We start from the raw sequence: 21,458 nt of genomic DNA, 5'->3' as shown, positions 1-21,458 counted from the left end.
GAGCATCATCCCCAGAATGTCAAACAGGCTGTGTTCCTGGTAGAATGCTTGCAGAGAAAACCTGATGGAACAAAGAATGAGGTAAGACAAAAGATTCCTTACATATGCAATGAAATAGGATAGTGGTGGATATATTGGGGTGGGAGGTTGTCAGGGAATAAGAAAGATTGAGTCACTCTTCTGTTGTTCCTTTAGGACAACTAGGTGGGATCTCAAATGACAGACATGCAGTAATAGTCAGGCCAAGGGTTTCAGAGTTCCTGGCAGAGTCTTTCCTGGCGTAAGAGAAAAGAAATATATTTTTTCCCAATTTAGGACCAGTGTGAATTGAAAGTGGTGGGCCTAGTGTGGCATGGCTAAAGAAGCAAGACTTAAGTTCTTAGAAACAGAAATAAAAGGCCAGAAGGAGTTGGGAAAGGAGAAAAGGTCCAAAAAATGGACACTGCTTAGAGAGACCAAAGGAGAGAAACAGAAATATAAATCAAACAACTCTAGGGAGACTGCAATAAAAGAGAAGAAATAAAAAGGGAAAAAAGGGAAACAAAGATATGGAACAAAGAAAATGCCAACAGAGAAGTGGAGGGAATCAGGATGCTGAGGGGTAGTGTCCTCTGTAGTGGGAACACGTATCTCTGGGCCGGGAGAAAAGAGCCTCCAGTGCCCTCCCTTTGTGGCCTGTCCTTGGCCGTGCTGGAGAGTGGGGAACCAAGGTATGCCTCTGGGAGATGGCAGCACACTTCCTTTCCTCAGGAGCCCACCTTAAAGAATCTGAGGCAGGACATATTTTTGATGTCTTATTACAACCAAGTTATGTGGAGGGAGGTTGGAGCCCTACTCTTCCCCCATCCTCCATTCCATTCTCTTTCCCCATGAAATGTTTCCCTGGCTATGGGAGGATTGGAAATTCTGGCTGACAAGAATGAGTTTTTTAATTCAATTTCTTATCCTTTGGAGAAAACTAGGAGATAGAAATCCATAAAGGCAAGGACCCAAGCCAATAAAGCAAGCCAGTGAAGGGGAACAGGCAGGCTGCCCAACGCTGCCTATAGCTTGAGCTGGGTCTCTGTGCACAGGGATGGGGATTGCTGGGTTGGAGGGGTAGTGGCATTGTTCATAGCCTTTTCCATTTTATCCTAACTTTCCCAGATTTTGAGTATAGTTCTTTATGGGAGCATAGTGGCACAGTACCTCCTCAGTCTTTTTATTCCTTTCATTGATGTCACGTACTCCCCAAATCTGGGCCCTACTCTTGTTCCTCCCTCCACTACCACCCCAAAACCAAAAGTAAGTTCTGTGTTGATGAGGATGGGGATTATTTCTAGGTCACAGCCCATGAGCTGGGAAAGGAAGCAGTGCTCGTGGGAGGAACAGCAGTGGCCCCAGGCTTCAGGTGGAAGCCAGGAGAGCCCCAACCGATGGGCATGTTCCAGAATGAATGTTGGAACACACGCCAGGTACTACGAGAACAGCTGAGCAGGAATACTCACAAAGAAAGCCATCCTGTATATGAAAGAGGTGAGGAGCTTGATCATAATTCTTTTCTCCTGGGAGCTGTGAGAGTAATTGGTTCAGCTAGAATGTCATGGGAAATTTCCAGGTGTACAGCTATGCTAGCAGCTGTGATGTCTCCCAGGTGGGATTACTGTAGATCAAAGGTGGGTGAAGGTCGGGGTTGGCCTGGGGGACAGAAATATCCAAACCACGAACCCTGATACTCACACTGTGAACTCTGCTCCTTTGAAATTTGAAAGAAGAGAAGAAGATGGAGCAGGGGCAGGTGGGGCCACCTCACTCTCACAAGTTGCAGGAGAAACTGGGATCAGACATGAGCTGTCAATAGCAGAATGTGAAGAAAATTGTACAACAGGGAAAAACTAATGAAAGAGAAAAGTCTTCCACATTTCCTGCTGTACACTGGGGACCTAAGTCCTTCATTTTCAGACCTATTTTGCCCAGCTCAATAAACAATTTATTTTATGGGAGGAAAAATGTATGTATTTCCTTTTACTGATTTCTCTCATGAAATCTGGAGAAATAATGAACTAACCGGGGAACCAGTTCTATGAGTGGTGGATATTTGGTTCTTATTTACAATGAAAAGGCCACTTCTGGGCACCACACACACACTTGTCAAGGTGACCTGTCTTTAGTGAAGGCATCCTGATGTATTTTAGAAATCAGCTCAGGATGTTCGTAAACAGGAAAGAGACATTTTCTCTGGCTTTTTTCCACTTACAGCTGCGCAGGCTGAACAGATTTTAGTCTCTTCTGAGCAGAAAAGCCCCAAAGACCAGAAGATGGCATCTGAGCTCATCCTGCCTAAGTCCCAGGTGAGCTGTACTCTCCAGGTTTTTCAGGCAACCTGAACATGGCCTTGTGTCTGCTTGCCCCTGCTGACTAGGACCCATAGTGTCCAGCAGGTGCTTTGAGGCATGTTGGCCCCAACTGTCTTCTAGCCAAATAGGCTTGGCACTGTGGGAATTGGGCACCTCCTAGGCTGTTGACTGATCCTCTTTGCTTCTTCCTTTCTGCCATCTCGCTTTTTTCCCCCTAAATCTTGTGTTGTTAACTTCTTCTGCCCCTGACCTACTGTGTAATTCAGAGACGGGTGGTAGGACAACTTCTAGAGTGGCAAGTACTAAACTACAGCCCATTCTGTTCTCTAGAGTTTGTTGACGTTTGAAGATGTGGCTCTGTATTTTTCTGAGGAAGAATGGCAATTATTGGATACTTCTCAGAAGACTCTCTACATGAATGTTATGCAGGATATCTATGAGAATGCCATCGGCATAGGTAAATATTCCTTCCTTCTGTGTAGAAGTTGAATAATATGTTATGTCCTCGGTTTATGGAAAATGGACCCTGTGAGAGAGTCCCAGTGTTCTAATAGCTGGTTGGTTCTCAGCTTGATGGTGTGGGGGAAAGAAAAGGCTTACCTGGTTCACCAGGGGAGCTTTTTATTAATACACATGTCTCACTTCTACATTCTAAATAGAATTCTTGATCTATCATACCCTCACCTCCACCCTAAAAACCTTCTCTTGTCATATCTTTTCCATCTCAGTAAAGGGAACCCCCATTTACCCAGTTGCCAAGGCCAAAATCCTGTCACTCATCCTTGACTCCAATCTTTCTGTTATACTCCACAGCTGATCCATTGGCAGGTTCTCTTAGGTCTATCTTCAAGCTATAGCCTGAATCCAGCCATGTCTCAAGCCCTTCCACTTTCATCATCCTTGTCTAAGCCACTATCATGTCTAACCAAGTCTACTTCAGTATAACGGGATTCCCATTCCCTAAGTTGTTTTCCTCTATCTGCCTTACATTTACTTCTTAGCTTCCTCATTGCATATCTACCCACATCCACAGTAGAGTATAAAGAAGATATTGGATCCAAGATTCTGCCCATTTAAACATTTGGAGTAAAAAAAAGTATAAAAGTGTTATTCACTCTACCTGACGGTAGTCTGGAATTGAGATGACAGTCCATGACCTCAAGGTTTTATTCTCAGAGCATTATTATTGCATCCTGAACTTAAAGTGACCTATTTAGAGCAAGGGGAAGAACCATAGATCCAAGGTCCCCAAGAGTTCAGGGATAGCCTTAGAGAGTCTCCTACAGGTAAGTGTATACATGGGAAGAGGAGAAACATTCCTTGTAGAAACCTTTACAGGGGCTTAACATGTTAAGACTCTGCTCCTATATTTTTTCAGTTGAAGTTTTTATTGAGATAATTTTAGATGCACATGTAGATTTAAAATGTAATAACGAAGAGAACCCATGGACACTTTACGCAGTTTCCCACAGTGATAACTTTTGCAAGAGTATTGTATGATATCACAACCAGGATATTGATACAATCCACTGATCTTATTCAGATTTCTCCAGTTTCACTTGTATTCATATGTGTGTGTGTGTGTGTGTGTGTGTATTTAGTTCTATACAATTCTATCCCACGTGCAGATGTGTGTATTCAACACCACAGCCAAAGTATACTGGACAGTTACATTAGCACAAGGATCCCCCGTGTTGCCCTTTTAAAACCGTGCACACTTCCCTGCCACACCCGGTGAACCCATGCCGACCACTAATCTGTTCTACATTCTTAAAATTTTGCCATTTGAAAAACGTTATGTGAATGGAATTACAAAGTACGTAACTTTTTGGGATTAGCTTTTTTCATTCAGAGTAATTCCCTGGAAATGTATCGAAATTGTTGCATGTATCAGTAGTTCATTCCTCTTTACTGCTAAGCAGCATCCCTTGGAATTGATATGCCACCATTTGTTTAACCATTCAGCCAAGGAAGGATATTTTTGCTGTCTCCAGTTTTTGGCTCTTATGAATAAAGCTGCCATGAACATTTGTGTACAGGTTTTCGTGTAGAGATAAATTTTCATTTCTCTGGGATAAATGTCTCAAGTGTGCAATTGCTGGTTGATATGGTCATTATTAATGCATATTTAATTTTATAAAAATGTACCAAACTGTTTTCCACAGTGGCTGCATCAGTTTACATTGCCTCTAGTAATGTGTGAGAGACCCAGTGTCTCCACATCCTTGCCAGTGTTTACTGTCAGTACTTTTTAAATTTTAGCCACTTTGATAGGTGTGTAGTGATATCTCCTTGTGTTTTTGATTTGCATTTCTCTAATGGCTAACGATTGTAAGGTTTTTTGGAGTGGCCGGCGCCAGAGAAAGAAAGACGAGCAGAGTTGAAAGGGCTAAGTAAAGAGGCTTTATTGGAGCACTCCCGGGTGGGGGTAACGAGTCCCGAGAGAGGGACCCGGGTGAGCCTCACGGGACCCACGGAGTGGGACCAGAGAAGCCGTGCCGCCCAGAAGTCTGGGTGGGTTTATATAGGTTCTTAGGGCTGGGGGATGGCAGCTTCCTCAGCCAGGAGATGTTGGCACTAGGAGTAAGGAATTTCTTTGTTTCAGTTTTGGGGCAGGTATTGAGGGATAGGAGGGGCTGCTGCTTTTCTCATTAGGGAAGGGAGGGGTACCTGTGACCAGACCTAGAATCTAGATCTATATTCTAGATTCTAGGGCTTTGTTGGATAAATGGTTTGCAAAGAATTTTTTCCTAGTCTGTATATCATCTTTATATTCTTCCCATAGGCTTCCACAAAGTAAAAGTTTTTAACTTTGATAAGGACTGATTTTCCCTTTTGTCCTTTTATAGATTGTGTTTTTGGTGTCAAGTCTAGAACTCCAACTAGCTTACCTCTCTATCCCTAAAATTTTCTGCTTTGTTTTCTCCTAAAACTTTTATAATTTAAAATTTTTTACATTTAAGTCCCTGATTCATTTTGAGTTAATTATTATATAAGATGTGAGGTTAAGGGTTTTGTTTGTTTGTTTGTTTTGCCTGTGGAGGTCCAATTACTTCAGCATCATTTGTTGAAAAGGCTGTCCTTCCTCCATCGAATTGCTTTTGTGCTTTTTCATCAAAGATCAGTTGGGCACATTTGTGTACATCTATTCTGTTCCACTGAGCTGTGTCTATCCCTCTGCCAATATTGCACTGTTTTGATTACTGTAGGTATAGAGCTAGCCTTCATATCTATCGGGTAGAGTGATTCTTCCCACTTTATTCTTTGTCAATATTCTTTCAGCTATTCTGGGGCCTATGCCTTTCCATGTAAATTTTAGTGTAAGCTTATTTATGTCTACAATAAACTTTGTTGGGATTTTGCCAGAAGTTGCATTAAAGCTATACATCCGTTTGAGGAGGATTGACATCTTTGCTATTAAATGTTGATTCTTCCAATCCACAAACACAGTATGTCTCTATTAAGTTAGGTCTTCTTTAATTTCTTCCAGTAACTTTTTGTAGTTTTCAGCATACATATACTCTGTATGTTTTGGTGAGTATATGCCCTAGCTTTTCATTTTCATTGGAGCAATTATAAATGGTATTATTTTTAATTTTGGTTTCTGCATGTTCATTGTTTTTAGATAGGAATGCCATTGATTTTGGGTTTTGTTATTTTATCCTGTGACTGTACTGAATTCACTTATTAGTTCTAAGGGTTTTTTTGGTAGATTCCTTGAGATTTTCTACATAGGCAATCCATATCATCTACAATACCTTTGATTTCTTTGTCTTGCCTTATTGCATTAGATCCACTATGTTGAATAAGAGTGGTGACAGCAGACATCCTTATCTTGTTCCCAATTTTAGCATGAAAACATTCAGTCTTTCACCATTACCTATTAAGGGGTTTTTCTTGATATTCTTTATCAAGTTGATATAATTCCTAACTTTATGAGTGTTTTTTTACTCATAAATGGATGTGGGATTTTGTCAATTACTTTTTCTGTGTCAGTTGATGGAAACATATGATCTTTTCTCTTTAGTTTGTTGATCAGGTGGGTTATGTTGATTGATTTTCAAATGTTGAACCAGCTTTGCATACCTGCGATGAATCCCACTTGGTCATGGTATATCATTCTCCTTATACATTGTTGCACTGTTGCAACAATGCATTGTTGCATTGTTGCACTGAGTTTGCCAATATTTTGTTGATAATTGTTGCATTTAAATTCTTGGGAAATGTTAGTGTGTAGTTTTTGTTTCTTTTAATTTAGTACTGCCTTTGTATGGTTTTGGTATCAGGGTAACACTGTCCTTATCAAATGAGTTGGGTAGTATTTCCTCCTCTTTTTTGGAAGACATTCATCACAGTCGTTAATTCTTTAAATATTTGGTAGAATTCTCCAGTGACACTATCTGGATCTGCATATTTCTTTTGGGGAAGCTTTAAAATTATGAATTCAGTTTCTTTAATGGTCATAGTACTGTTCGGGTTATCTGCTTCATGTTGGTTGGATTTTAGTAGTTTCTGGTTTTCAAGGAATTGTTCCATTTTCCCTAACTTTTAAAATTCGTGAACTTAAAGCTCATGGTATTCTCTTATGTTTTTAGTTGCTGTAGAATGTGTAGTGGTATGCTCTATTTCCTTCTGGATATTGGTGATCTGTGTCTTCTTTTTATTTTTGTCAATCTTGATAGAGTTTTATCAGTTTTATTAATTTGTTGAAGAGCATACCTTTTATCGATGATGCTCTCTGCCCTCATAGGTATTTCCTTTTTCATTCTGCTTTGGGCGTATTTTCCCTTTTTTCTAGTTTCTTGAGGTAGGAACTTAGATTATTGATTTGAGGCCTTTCCTCTTTTCTATTGTTAACATTTAGAGCTATAAATTTCTCTCTGAGGACTTCTTCAACTTGAATTCCATATATTTTGATATATTGTAATTTTATGTTCATTCAACTCAATTTTTTAATTTCAGCTTATTATGGGGGTACAAAAGTTTAGGTTATGTATATTGCCCACGTCCCCCACCCCCCGAGTCAGAGCTTCAAGCCTGTCCATTCCCGAGACAGTGCACATCACACTCATTATGTAGGTAGACAGCCATCCCCTACATCTGTCTGACACCCAATTGGTGTTATTCCCAAATGTGCACTTCGGTGATGATCAGGGAAACCAATTTGCTGCTGAGTATATGTGGTGCTTGTGAGAGGTGAAAGCTGTGGGTCCTGTTTCAGTCTTCTGCATGTGGCTATCCAGTTTTCCCAGCACCATTTATCGAATAAAGATTCTTTTCCCCAGAGTATATTTTTGTCTGCTTTGTCAAAGATTAGATGGCTCTATGAGGATGGTTTTATATCTGGATTTTGTGTTCTGTTCCACTGGTCTGTGCCCCTGCACTTGTGCCAATACCATGCAGTTTTAATAACCACGGCCTTGTAGTATAGTTTGAAGTCTGGTAAATTAATATCTCCCATTTTGTTTTTATTGCCTAAAATTTCTTTTGCTACACGGGGTCTTCTCTGGTTCCATACAAAGCGTAAAATTATTTTTTCTGTATCTGTGAAAAATGATGTTGGTAATTTAATAGGGATTGCATTGAATCTGTAGATCACTTTGGGTGGTATAGACATTTTAACAATGTTGATTCTTCCGATCCACGAGCATGGTATGGTTTTCCACCTGTTTACACGCTCTGCGATTTCCTTCCTCAGTTTGACTCTATTTTTAAATATCCTTTGAGACTTTCTGTTTGAATCATGGGTTATTTGGAAGTGTTTTGTTTGATTTCCACATGTTTTTAGGTTTTCTGGTTTTGATGTTTAGTTTGATTACATTTTTGTCATATTTCCATTGCTTGATCATTTTGTCTATTATGTTAGGAAAGTCTGGGTCGTAGTTAAATCATATTTTATTTTAGCAGGCAGTCACCCTGTTTTAGTTTAGCATAGAGGTTCTTTCCTTCTTTTGTAGGATATGCTTCCAGTGATAATTTTCAGAGCCTGTGTGGTGTTATTTTGGTCTCCTTGGTTTATCTGGTACTTCTGGGGCTCCCATGGGTCCTTGCTGCTGCTGCTGCTGCTGCTGCCTGAGTGTGTGGAAAGCATTTTCTTAGGCTAGGGTATATCTCAGTGGGGAAAGAGAGTCTCAGACCCATGGGGATTAAGAGACTTCATAGTCCAGGCCGCTTGTTGTGGCTGTTTCCCTCTTGCCAGTTCTGCCTGCCCACTTTGGTGTCTCCTACTGAGTGGAGGGAGTCTCATATCTACAGTATTCCAGAGGCTTCCCAAGCATTCCTCTTGATGGGGCTGGGTCCCTACTGCCAGTTCTGCTTGTACGTTTTGGTATCTTTCGGCTTGGGTTGAGGAGAGTCTGTAGCCCAGTAGGGAGGGCAAGTTCCTCTCCTTGCCACTTACTGTTGACAGGACTCCAGGCTGATCCCCTTTGCCAGTGATGTGTGGTTTGCTTGATGTTGTCAGGTTTCCCATTCATGCTGGGGAAGGAATAAACCTACCCAGGAAGCCTTCTGTTGATAGGTTGAGGGTTGGAACAACCTGGGATCTGGGTTGCCTTTTTCTGTTGGGTATGGGGATGTAAGACAGCCTGCTACATTATGATTCTAGTTCTGGGGTCCAAAACCGGTTTGTCTTTTTCTTAACACTATTTAGAATTTTGTTTGTGTTATTTCTAGCATTATTTAATGGGTTTGTTGTTATGCCTCATGGGGAGGATCAAGGAGAAATGAACTAGAAATAACTTGTTCCTGTATTTTTTTTAAAAGCAATCATCATTGACTTTTGTCTCCATTTGTGTAGTTTTCTTGTACTGAGATACAGATGGCTGATTCTTCTGTTGATTCTAACAGGGTTAATGCTCAAAAAACACACTGGAAACGATCAGCCTGTATCTGTTCCTGCATCAGAAATACAAATACCAGGATGCAAAGTATCAGAAAAGACCAGAATGGAAGTTTCCCAGAAAACAACGAACAAGGTAAATCATGGTGATACACACAGGGTTCAGAAATGGTGTCGAGCTTTTCCAGGGAAGAAAAGAAAGAAACTTTCATCTTGTAAAGAAGAGCTTCCAAAACTTACAGATCTTCATGGGAAAGGCCACACAGTAGAGAAACCTTTTACGTGTCAGGAATGTGGGAAAAGCTTCAAAGTTAGCTCTGACCTTATTAAGCACCAGAGAATTCACACTGAAGAGAAACCCTATAAATGTCAACAGTGTGATAGGAGATTTAGATGGAGTTCAGATCGTAATAAGCACTTCATGACACACCAAGGAATAAAACCATATAGATGCTCATGGTGTGGGAAAAGCTTTAGTCATAATACACATCTACAGACACACCAAAGAATTCACACAGGAGAGCATCATCCCCAGAATGTCAAACAGGCTGTGTTCCTGGTAGAATGCTTGCAGAGAAAACCTGATGGAACAAAGAATGAGGTAAGACAAAAGATTCCTTACATATGCAATGAAATAGGATAGTGGTGGATATATTGGGGTGGGAGGTTGTCAGGGAATAAGAAAGATTGAGTCACTCTTCTGTTGTTCCTTTAGGACAACTAGGTGGGATCTCAAATGACAGACATGCAGTAATAGTCAGGCCAAGGGTTTCAGAGTTCCTGGCAGAGTCTTTCCTGGCGTAAGAGAAAAGAAATATATTTTTTCCCAATTTAGGACCAGTGTGAATTGAAAGTGGTGGGCCTAGTGTGGCATGGCTAAAGAAGCAAGACTTAAGTTCTTAGAAACAGAAATAAAAGGCCAGAAGGAGTTGGGAAAGGAGAAAAGGTCCAAAAAATGGACACTGCTTAGAGAGACCAAAGGAGAGAAACAGAAATATAAATCAAACAACTCTAGGGAGACTGCAATAAAAGAGAAGAAATAAAAAGGGAAAAAAGGGAAACAAAGATATGGAACAAAGACAAATGCCAACAGAGAAGTGGAGGGAATCAGGATGCTGAGGGGTAGTGTCCTCTGTAGTGGGAACACGTATCTCTGGGCCGGGAGAAAAGAGCCTCCAGTGCCCTCCCTTTGTGGCCTGTCCTTGGCCGTGCTGGAGAGTGGGGAACCAAGGTATGCCTCTGGGAGATGGCAGCACACTTCCTTTCCTCAGGAGCCCACCTTAAAGAATCCGAGGCAGGACATATTTGTGATGTCTTATTACAACCAAGTTATGTGGAGGGAGGTTGGAGCCCTACTCTTCCCCCATCCTCCATTCCATTCTCTTTCCCCATGAAATGTTTCCCTGGCTATGGGAGGATTGGAAATTCTGGCTGACAAGAATGAGTTTTTTAATTCAATTTCTTATCCTTTGGAGAAAACTAGGAGATAGAAATCCATAAAGGCAAGGACCCAAGCCAATAAAGCAAGCCAGTGAAGGGGAACAGGCAGGCTGCCCAACGCTGCCTATAGCTTGAGCTGGGTCTCTGTGCACAGGGATGGGGATTGCTGGGTTGGAGGGGTAGTGGCATTGTTCATAGCCTTTTCCATTTTATCCTAACTTTCCCAGATTTTGAGTATAGTTCTTTATGGGAGCATAGTGGCACAGTACCTCCTCAGTCTTTTTATTCCTTTCATTGATGTCACGTACTCCCCAAATCTGGGCCCTACTCTTGTTCCTCCCTCCACTACCACCCCAAAACCAAAAGTAAGTTCTGTGTTGATGAGGATGGGGATTATTTCTAGGTCACAGCCCATGAGCTGGGAAAGGAAGCAGTGCTCGTGGGAGGAACAGCAGTGGCCCCAGGCTTCAGGTGGAAGCCAGGAGAGCCCCAACCGATGGGCATGTTCCAGAATGAATGTTGGAACACACGCCAGGTACTACGAGAACAGCTGAGCAGGAATACTCACAAAGAAAGCCATCCTGTATATGAAAGAGGTGAGGAGCTTGATCATAATTCTTTTCTCCTGGGAGCTGTGAGAGTAATTGGTTCAGCTAGAATGTCATGGGAAATTTCCAGGTGTACAGCTATGCTAGCAGCTGTGATGTCTCCCAGGTGGGATTACTGTAGATCAAAGGTGGGTGAAGGTCGGGGTTGGCCTGGGGGACAGAAATATCCAAACCACGAACCCTGATACTCACACTGTGAACTCTGCTCCTTTGAAATTTGAAAGAAGAGAAGAAGATGGAGCAGGGGCAGGTGGGGCCACCTCACTCTCACAAGTTGCAGGAGAAACTGGGATCAGGCATGAGCTGTCAATAGCAGAATGTGAAGAAAATTGTACAACAGGGAAAAACTAATGAAAGACAAAAGTCTTCCACATTTCCTGCTGTACACTGGGGACCTAAGTCCTTCATTTTCAGACCTATTTTGCCCAGCTCAATAAACAATTTATTTTATGGGAGGAAAAATGTATGTATTTCCTTTTACTGATTTCTCTCATGAAATCTGGAGAAATAATGAACTAACCGGGGAACCAGTTCTATGAGTGGTGGATATTTGGTTCTTATTTACAATGAAAAGGCCACTTCTGGGCACCACACACACACTTGTCAAGGTGACCTGTCTTTAGTGAAGGCATCCTGATGTATTTTAGAAATCAGCTCAGGATGTTCGTAAACAGGAAAGAGACATTTTCTCTGGCTTTTTTCCACTTACAGCTGCGCAGGCTGAACAGATTTTAGTCTCTTCTGAGCAGAAAAGCCCCAAAGACCAGAAGATGGCATCTGAGCTCATCTTGCCTATGTCCCAGGTGAGCTGTACTCTCCAGGTTTTTCAGGCAACCTGAACATGGCCTTGTGTCTGCTTGCCCCTGCTGACTAGGACCCATAGTGTCCAGCAGGTGCTTTGAGGCATGTTGGCCCCAACTGTCTTCTAGCCAAATAGGCTTGGCACTGTGGGAATTGGGCACCTCCTAGGCTGTTGACTGATCCTCTTTGCTTCTTCCTTTCTGCCATCTCGCTTTTTTCCCCCTAAATCTTGTGTTGTTAACTTCTTCTGCCCCTGACCTACTGTGTAATTCAGAGACGGGTGGTAGGACAACTTCTAGAGTGGCAAGTACTAAACTACAGCCCATTCTGTTCTCTAGAGTTTGTTGACGTTTGAAGATGTGGCTCTGTATTTTTCTGAGGAAGAATGGCAATTATTGGATACTTCTCAGAAGACTCTCTACATGAATGTTATGCAGGATATCTATGAGAATGCCATCGGCATAGGTAAATATTCCTTCCTTCTGTGTAGAAGTTGAATAATATGTTATGTCCTCGGTTTATGGAAAATGGACCCTGTGAGAGAGTCCCAGTGTTCTAATAGCTGGTTGGTTCTCAGCTTGATGGTGTGGGGGAAAGAAAAGGCTTACCTGGTTCACCAGGGGAGCTTTTTATTAATACACATGTCTCACTTCTACATTCTAAATAGAATTCTTGATCTATCATACCCTCACCTCCACCCTAAAAACCTTCTCTTGTCATATCTTTTCCATCTCAGTAAAGGGAACCCCCATTTACCCAGTTGCCAAGGCCAAAATCCTGTCACTCATCCTTGACTCCAATCTTTCTGTTATACTCCACAGCTGATCCATTGGCAGGTTCTCTTAGGTCTATCTTCAAGCTATAGCCTGAATCCAGCCATGTCTCAAGCCCTTCCACTTTCATCATCCTTGTCTAAGCCACTATCATGTCTAACCAAGTCTACTTCAGTATAACGGGATTCCCATTCCCTAAGTTGTTTTCCTCTATCTGCCTTACATTTACTTCTTAGCTTCCTCATTGCATATCTACCCACATCCACAGTAGAGTATAAAGAAGATATTGGATCCAAGATTCTGCCCATTTAAACATTTGGAGTAAAAAAAAGTATAAAAGTGTTATTCACTCTACCTGACGGTAGTCTGGAATTGAGATGACAGTCCATGACCTCAAGGTTTTATTCTCAGAGCATTATTATTGCATCCTGAACTTAAAGTGACCTATTTAGAGCAAGGGGAAGAACCATAGATCCAAGGTCCCCAAGAGTTCAGGGATAGCCTTAGAGAGTCTCCTACAGGTAAGTGTATACATGGGAAGAGGAGAAACATTCCTTGTAGAAACCTTTACAGGGGCTTAACATGTTAAGACTCTGCTCCTATATTTTTTCAGTTGAAGTTTTTATTGAGATAATTTTAGATGCACATGTAGATTTAAAATGTAATAACGAAGAGAACCCATGGACACTTTACGCAGTTTCCCACAGTGATAACTTTTGCAAGAGTATTGTATGATATCACAACCAGGATATTGATACAATCCACTGATCTTATTCAGATTTCTCCAGTTTCACTTGTATTCATGTGTGTGTGTGTGTGTGTGTGTGTGTATTTAGTTCTATACAATTCTATCCCACGTGCAGATTTGTGTATTCAACACCACAGCCAAAGTATACTGGACAGTTACATTAGCACAAGGATCCCCCGTGTTGCCCTTTTAAAACCGTGCACACTTCCCTGCCACACCCGGTGAACCCATGCCGACCACTAATCTGTTCTACATTCTTAAAATTTTGCCATTTGAAAAACGTTATGTGAATGGAATTACAAAGTACGTAACTTTTTGGGATTAGCTTTTTTCATTCAGAGTAATTCCCTGGAAATGTATCGAAATTGTTGCATGTATCAGTAGTTCATTCCTCTTTACTGCTAAGCAGCATCCCTTGGAATTGATATGCCACCATTTGTTTAACCATTCAGCCAAGGAAGGATATTTTTGCTGTCTCCAGTTTTTGGCTCTTATGAATAAAGCTGCCATGAACATTTGTGTACAGGTTTTCGTGTAGAGATAAATTTTCATTTCTCTGGGATAAATGTCTCAAGTGTGCAATTGCTGGTTGATATGGTCATTATTAATGCATATTTAATTTTATAAAAAAGTACCAAACTGTTTTCCACAGTGGCTGCATCAGTTTACATTGCCCCTAGTAATGTGTGAGAGACCCAGTGTCTCCACATCCTTGCCAGTGTTTACTGTCAGTACTTTTTAAATTTTAGCCACTTTGATAGGTGTGTAGTGATATCTCCTTGTGTTTTTGATTTGCATTTCTCTAATGGCTAACGATTGTAAGGTTTTTTGGAGTGGCCGGCGCCAGAGAAAGAAAGACGAGCAGAGTTGAAAGGGCTAAGTAAAGAGGCTTTATTGGAGCACTCCCGGGTGGGGGTAACGAGTCCCGAGAGAGGGACCCGGGTGAGCCTCACGGGACCCACGGAGTGGGACCAGAGAAGCCGTGCCGCCCAGAAGTCTGGGTGGGTTTATATAGGTTCTTAGGGCTGGGGGATGGCAGCTTCCTCAGCCAGGAGATGTTGGCACTAGGAGTAAGGAATTTCTTTGTTTCAGTTTTGGGGCAGGTATTGAGGGATAGGAGGGGCTGCTGCTTTTCTCATTAGGGAAGGGAGGGGTACCTGTGACCAGACCTAGAATCTAGATCTATATTCTAGATTCTAGGGCTTTGTTGGATAAATGGTTTGCAAAGAATTTTTTCCTAGTCTGTATATCATCTTTATATTCTTCCCATGGGCTTCCACAAAGTAAAAGTTTTTAACTTTGATAAGGACTGATTTTCCCTTTTGTCCTTTTATAGATTGTGTTTTTGGTGTCAAGTCTAGAACTCCAACTAGCTTACCTCTCTATCCCTAAAATTTTCTGCTTTGTTTTCTCCTAAAACTTTTATAATTTAAAATTTTTTTACATTTAAGTCCCTGATTCATTTTGAGTTAATTATTATATAAGATGTGAGGTTAAGGGTTTTGTTTGTTTGTTTGTTTTGCCTGTGGAGGTCCAATTACTTCAGCATCATTTGTTGAAAAGGCTGTCCTTCCTCCATCGAATTGCTTTTGTGCTTTTTCATCAAAGATCAGTTGGGCACATTTGTGTACATCTATTCTGTTCCACTGAGCTGTGTCTATCCCTCTGCCAATATTGCACTGTTTTGATTACTGTAGGTATAGAGCTAGCCTTCATATCTATCGGGTAGAGTGATTCTTCCCACTTTATTCTTTGTCAATATTCTTTCAGCTATTCTGGGGCCTATGCCTTTCCATGTAAATTTTAGTGTAAGCTTATTTATGTCTACAATAAACTTTGTTGGGATTTTGCCAGAAGTTGCATTAAAGCTATACATCCGTTTGAGGAGGATTGACATCTTTGCTATTAAATGTTGATTCTTCCAATCCACAAACACAGTATGTCTCTATTAAGTTAGGTCTTCTTTAATTTCTTCCAGTAACTTTTTGTAGTTTTCAGCATACATATACTCTGTATGTTTTGGTGAGTATATGCCCTAGCTTTTCATTTTCATTGGAGCAATTATAAATGGTATTATTTTTAATTTTGGTTTCTGCATGTTCATTGTTTTTAGATAGGAATGCCATTGATTTTGGGTTTTGTTATTTTATCCTGTGACTGTACTGAATTCACTTATTAGTTCTAAGGGTTTTTTTGGTAGATTCCTTGAGATTTTCTACATAGGCAATCCATATCATCTACAATACCTTTGATTTCTTTGTCTTGCCTTATTGCATTAGATCCACTATGTTGAATAAGAGTGGTGACTGCAGACATCCTTATCTTGTTCCCAATTTTAGCATGAAAACATTCAGTCTTTCACCATTACCTATTAAGGGGTTTTTCTTGATATTCTTTATCAAGTTGATATAATTCCTAACTTTATGAGTGTTTTTTTACTCATAAATGGATGTGGGATTTTGTCAATTACTTTTTCTGTGTCAGTTGATGGAAACATATGATCTTTTCTCTTTAGTTTGTTGATCAGGTGGGTTATGTTGATTGATTTTCAAATGTTGAACCAGCTTTGCATACCTGCGATGAATCCCACTTGGTCATGGTATATCATTCTCCTTATACATTGTTGCACTGTTGCAACAATGCATTGTTGCATTGTTGCACTGAGTTTGCCAATATTTTGTTGATAATTGTTGCATTTAAATTCTTGGGAAATGTTAGTGTGTAGTTTTTGTTTCTTTTAATTTAGTACTGCCTTTGTATGGTTTTGGTATCAGGGTAACACTGTCCTTATCAAATGAGTTGGGTAGTAGTTCCTCCTCTTTTTTGGAAGACATTCATCACAGTCGTTAATTCTTTAAATATTTGGTAGAATTCTCCAGTGACACTATCTGGATCTGCATATTTCTTTTGGGGAAGCTTTAAAATTATGAATTCAGTTTCTTTAATGGTCATAGTACTGTTCGGGTTATCTGCTTCATGTTGGTTGGATTTTAGTAGTTTCTGGTTTTCAAGGAATTGTTCCATTTTCCCTAACTTTTAAAATTCGTGAACTTAAAGCTCATGGTATTCTCTTATGTTTTTAGTTGCTGTAGAATGTGTAGTGGTATGCTCTATTTCCTTCTGGATATTGGTGATCTGTGTCTTCTTTTTATTTTTGTCAATCTTGATAGAGTTTTATCAGTTTTATTAATTTGTTGAAGAGCATACCTTTTATCGATGATGCTCTCTGCCCTCATAGGTATTTCCTTTTTCATTCTGCTTTGGGCGTATTTTCCCTTTTTTCTAGTTTCTTGAGGTAGGAACTTAGATTATTGATTTGAGGCCTTTCCTCTTTTCTATTGTTAACATTTAGAGCTATAAATTTCTCTCTGAGGACTTCTTCAACTTGAATTCCATATATTTTGATATATTGTAATTTTATGTTCATTCAACTCAATTTTTTAATTTCAGCTTATTATGGGGGTACAAAAGTTTAGGTTATGTATATTGCCCACGTCCCCCACCCCCCGAGTCAGAGCTTCAAGCCTGTCCATTCCCGAGACAGTGCACATCACACTCATTATGTAGGTAGACAGCCATCCCCTACATCTGTCTGACACCCAATTGGTGTTATTCCCAAATGTGCACTTCGGTGATGATCAGGGAAACCAATTTGCTGCTGAGTATATGTGGTGCTTGTGAGAGGTGAAAGCTGTGGGTCCTGTTTCAGTCTTCTGCATGTGGCTATCCAGTTTTCCCAGCACCATTTATCGAATAAAGATTCTTTTCCCCAGAGTATATTTTTGTCTGCTTTGTCAAAGATTAGATGGCTCTATGAGGATGGTTTTATATCTGGATTTTGTGTTCTGTTCCACTGGTCTGTGCCCCTGCACTTGTGCCAATACCATGCAGTTTTAATAACCACGGCCTTGTAGTATAGTTTGAAGTCTGGTAAATTAATATCTCCCATTTTGTTTTTATTGCCTAAAATTTCTTTTGCTACACGGGGTCTTCTCTGGTTCCATACAAAGCGTAAAATTAGTTTTTCTGTATCTGTGAAAAATGATGTTGGTAATTTAATAGGGATTGCATTGAATCTGTAGATCACTTTGGGTGGTATAGACATTTTAACAATGTTGATTCTTCCGATCCACGAGCATGGTATGGTTTTCCACCTGTTTACACGCTCTGCGATTTCCTTCCTCAGTTTGACTCTATTTTTAAATATCCTTTGAGACTTTCTGTTTGAATCATGGGTTATTTGGAAGTGTTTTGTTTGATTTCCACATGTTTTTAGGTTTTCTGGTTTTGATGTTTAGTTTGATTACATTTTTGTCATATTTCCATTGCTTGATCATTTTGTCTATTATGTTAGGAAAGTCTGGGTCGTAGTTAAATCATATTTTATTTTAGCAGGCAGTCACCCTGTTTTAGTTTAGCATAGAGGTTCTTTCCTTCTTTTGTAGGATATGCTTCCAGTGATAATTTTCAGAGCCTGTGTGGTGTTATTTTGGTCTCCTTGGTTTATCTGGTACTTCTGGGGCTCCCATGGGTCCTTGCTGCTGCTGCTGCTGCTGCCTGAGTGTGTGGAAAGCATTTTCTTAGGCTAGGGTATATCTCAGTGGGGAAGGAGAGTCTCAGACCCATGGGGATTAAGAGACTTCATAGTCCAGGCCGCTTGTTGTGGCTGTTTCCCTCTTGCCAGTTCTGCCTGCCCACTTTGGTGTCTCCTACTGAATGGAGGGAGTCTCATATCTACAGTATTCCAGAGGCTTCCCAAGCATTCCTCTTGATGGGGCTGGGTCCCTACTGCCAGTTCTGCTTGTACGTTTTGGTATCTTTCGGCTTGGGTTGAGGAGAGTCTGTAGCCCAGTAGGGAGGGCAAGTTCCTCTCCTTGCCACTTACTGTTGACAGGACTCCAGGCTGATCCCCTTTGCCAGTGATGTGTGGTTTCCTTGATGTTGTCAGGTTTCCCATTCATGCTGGGGAAGGAATAAACCTACCCAGGAAGCCTTCTGTTGATAGGTTGAGGGTTGGAACAACCTGGGATCTGGGTTGCCTTTTTCTGTTGGGTATGGGGATGTAAGACAGCCTGCTACATTATGATTCTAGTTCTGGGGTCCAAAACCGGTTTGTTTTTTTCTTAACACTTTTTAGAATTTTGTTTGTGTTATCTCTAGCATTATTTAATGGGTTTGTTGTTATGCCTCATGGGGAGGTTCAAGGAGAAATGAACTAGAAACAACTTGTTCCTGTATTTTTTTTTAAAAGCAATCATCATTGACTTTTGTCTCCATTTGTGTAGTTTTCTTGTACTGAGATACAGATGGCTGATTCTTCTGTTGATTCTAACAGGGTTAATGCTCAAAAAACACACTGGAAACGATCAGCCTGTATCTGTTCCTGCATCAGAATTACAAATACCAGGATGCAAAGTATCAGAAAAGACCAGAATGGAAGTTTCCCAGAAAACAACGAACAAGGAAAATCATGGTGATACACACAGGGTTCAGAAATGGTGTCGAGCTTTTCCAGGGAAGAAAAGAAAGAAACTTTCAACTTGTAAAGAAGACCTTCCAAAACTTACAGATCTTCATGGGAAAGGCCACACAATAGAGAAACCTTTTACATGTCAGGAATGTGGGAAAAGCTTCAAAGTTAGCTCTGACCTTATTAAGCCCCAGAGAATTCACACTAAATAGAAACCCTATAAATGTCAACAGTGTGATAGGAGATTTAGATGGAGTTCATATCGTAATAAGCACTTCATGACACACCAAGGAATAAAACCATATAGATGCTCATGGTGTGGGAAAAGCTTTAGTCATAATACACATCTACAGACACACCAAAGAATTCACACAGGAGAGAAGCCCTTTAAATGTAATGAATGTGGGAAAAGATTCGTTCAGAACTCCCACCTTATTAAACACTAGAGTCCGCACCCAGGTGAGCAGCCTTATACTTGTAGCGTATGCAGGAGAAAGTTTAGCAGGCAGTCAAGCCTTCTTAGACACCAGAAACTCCACAGGAGAAGGGAAGTGTGTCCAGTGTCTCAGGTTTGAGGAAAGTCACCATATTGAGCTTGGCCTTATAAGTGAGGAAAGAATACAAAATTATAAGGCACCCAATGATAGAAATCTGTCCTCAACAGAAAATTTGGGAGGGTTACATGTCATGGTTTACAGAAAGGAATCTAAGTTGTCTCTCTTATTCAGCATTCTCTCTTCAGTGCCTAGCAGAAGACTGTTACATAATGAATATTTTATTTTGTTTTATTTTTTGTATTTAAATTTAAATGTTATGTGTACTTGTTTCACATTGTCTTTCTTGGATGGCGTTCATGTTTCAAGTATTTCAAGAGTTATATGTTCTCTTTTTGGATAATAATGAGTATGTTATAAATAAAAGAATAAAAATATAGCTTCCAGGTATCTGTAGCTGTCTATCTGTATTTATCTGATCACTCAGATCTTCCCCACCCTCAGTCACCTAAATTCTTCAGGTATAAGGTCCTTGGCAAATATATGATAGACATGAGTCCTACTCTCATTCTTCGTTCTTTCTCAGGAGAGATGGAAAATAAGAGTATTTAGGTACTCTAAAGGGAGCTCAGAGAGAATTACTGAGTTAGGGACAGTTTCAATGGTTACCATTCTGTCTGCATGAACAACCAAGCCCCAGGGCTCAGGGAAATTTACTCTAGAACAAGAAGAAAGGATTCAGTGTTTACCCTGGGAGAAATGCCCCCATTGTAGTTGCTTCTCTCCTGAGTACCCACTACTGCACTGTCTTCTGTCAAGGAATTCCCAGCAGCAGAGGAAGGTCTGAATGCCAGTACAGACCTAGGGACCTTGCAAGCACTTGATAACTCTCCTCCTGCTGATCCTCTCAGTACAGGCATATAGAATGAAATGGTGAGGGAGGCAGTCTGCGCCATCATCCAGGTATCTGTCTCTTTCTAGAAAGCACATGACAATGGTGAACAGACTCTTTTGACTTTGATTATGTGAACTTCAGTCTTTCAGATTGGTGCCACACTGCTCCAGGGCCTAAAGGGAGTCCCATTGTGGTTGCTCAGTCACAACCCTGTATACCTGAATGCTCTGCAAGAAGGTCTAAAGACTTTGCAAAACTGATTTACTAAGAATGGCAAGGAGAGCCCTGTGGCCTCTTAGCCTTGGTGCACATCTGATAGGAGAACAAAGTAAGGCATGTGGCTTAGAGGGATGGCCCCAGTCAGAGCCAGGCCAGATGAAAACTACTTTCTGATGCTACTGGTTTCCCTCAATTCCCCACTGGCCTACATGACTATCTCTTAAGAAAAGATAATGTGGTGTGAAGGGACTTGGGAAGGCTGGGATTTATATCTATATCATCCTGGTTTGTGATGTTGGCCAAGGCTTCCATATATTTATTTATCATTTCATAAAATTTTAATTTTTAATGAAAATTACATGTTTCATGTTAAATTTAAATATTAAACAAAACTCCTTTGTTACCAAATTGCCCAGAAATGGCCAGTGTTCACTTTTTTGGAATAAATGCCTTCAGATATTTTTGCCACCAAGAGACCTTTCTAAGCCTGTTTTCAGGCTTATAAAATGAGGATAATAGTTCCTACCTCTCAGGCTGCTCTTAGTATCAAATAAGACACACATGTGAACATGCCTGACACAGTGATTGGCCGCAGTACATGTTCTGTAAACATTTGGAACGTCATCTTTCAGCTAGTTATTTAGGAAAGAAAATAAACTTTGTCTACTTGTCCAGTTGGATTACTATAGTGGACCTTGTATTAATCAGGACTTTGAGTTTTCAATATAAGAAACTCAACTCCAACTAGCTGAAACAAAGAAAGAAAAAAGAAAAAGAAGAGTAGGAAGAAGAGAAAGAATTTATTGGATTATGGAACTGAGAAGTCACAAGAG

The 21,458-nt window shown here is 40.6% G+C and overlaps 1 protein-coding gene and 1 pseudogene across 1 annotated transcript; both read left to right on the top strand.

Annotated features, from left to right (window-relative positions):
• Positions 1-6: 6 nt before the first annotated feature.
• On the top strand, positions 7-9,901 carry LOC138378870 (zinc finger protein 75D-like). The gene is made up of 6 exons (XM_069464192.1): positions 7-81; positions 1,323-1,515; positions 2,239-2,330; positions 2,667-2,793; positions 9,186-9,778; positions 9,893-9,901. The coding sequence occupies exons 2-6, from the start codon at positions 1,416-1,418 to the stop codon at positions 9,899-9,901; spliced, it is 921 nt and encodes a 306-aa protein (XP_069320293.1). The 5' UTR covers positions 7-81; positions 1,323-1,415.
• Positions 9,729-19,592, top strand: LOC138378545 (zinc finger protein 75D-like; annotated as a pseudogene).
• The last annotated feature ends 1,866 nt before the right edge of the window (positions 19,593-21,458 follow it).

This window comes from Eulemur rufifrons, chromosome 30 (assembly GCF_041146395.1).
Source record: "Eulemur rufifrons isolate Redbay chromosome 30, OSU_ERuf_1, whole genome shotgun sequence".
NCBI classification, from domain to species: Eukaryota; Metazoa; Chordata; class Mammalia; order Primates; family Lemuridae; genus Eulemur; species Eulemur rufifrons.
This window is presented reverse-complemented; position numbering and strand designations above follow the sequence as displayed.

Coding starts and splice junctions, on each gene's coding strand:
- LOC138378870 (XM_069464192.1), top strand. CDS start 1,416: ATGGGCATGTTCCAGAATGAATGTTGGAACACACGCCAGGTACTACGA. Junction 1,516..2,238: donor CCATCCTGTATATGAAAGAG/GTGAGGAGCTTG, acceptor TTCCACTTACAG/CTGCGCAGGCTGAACAGATT. Junction 2,331..2,666: donor TCATCCTGCCTAAGTCCCAG/GTGAGCTGTACT, acceptor TCTGTTCTCTAG/AGTTTGTTGACGTTTGAAGA.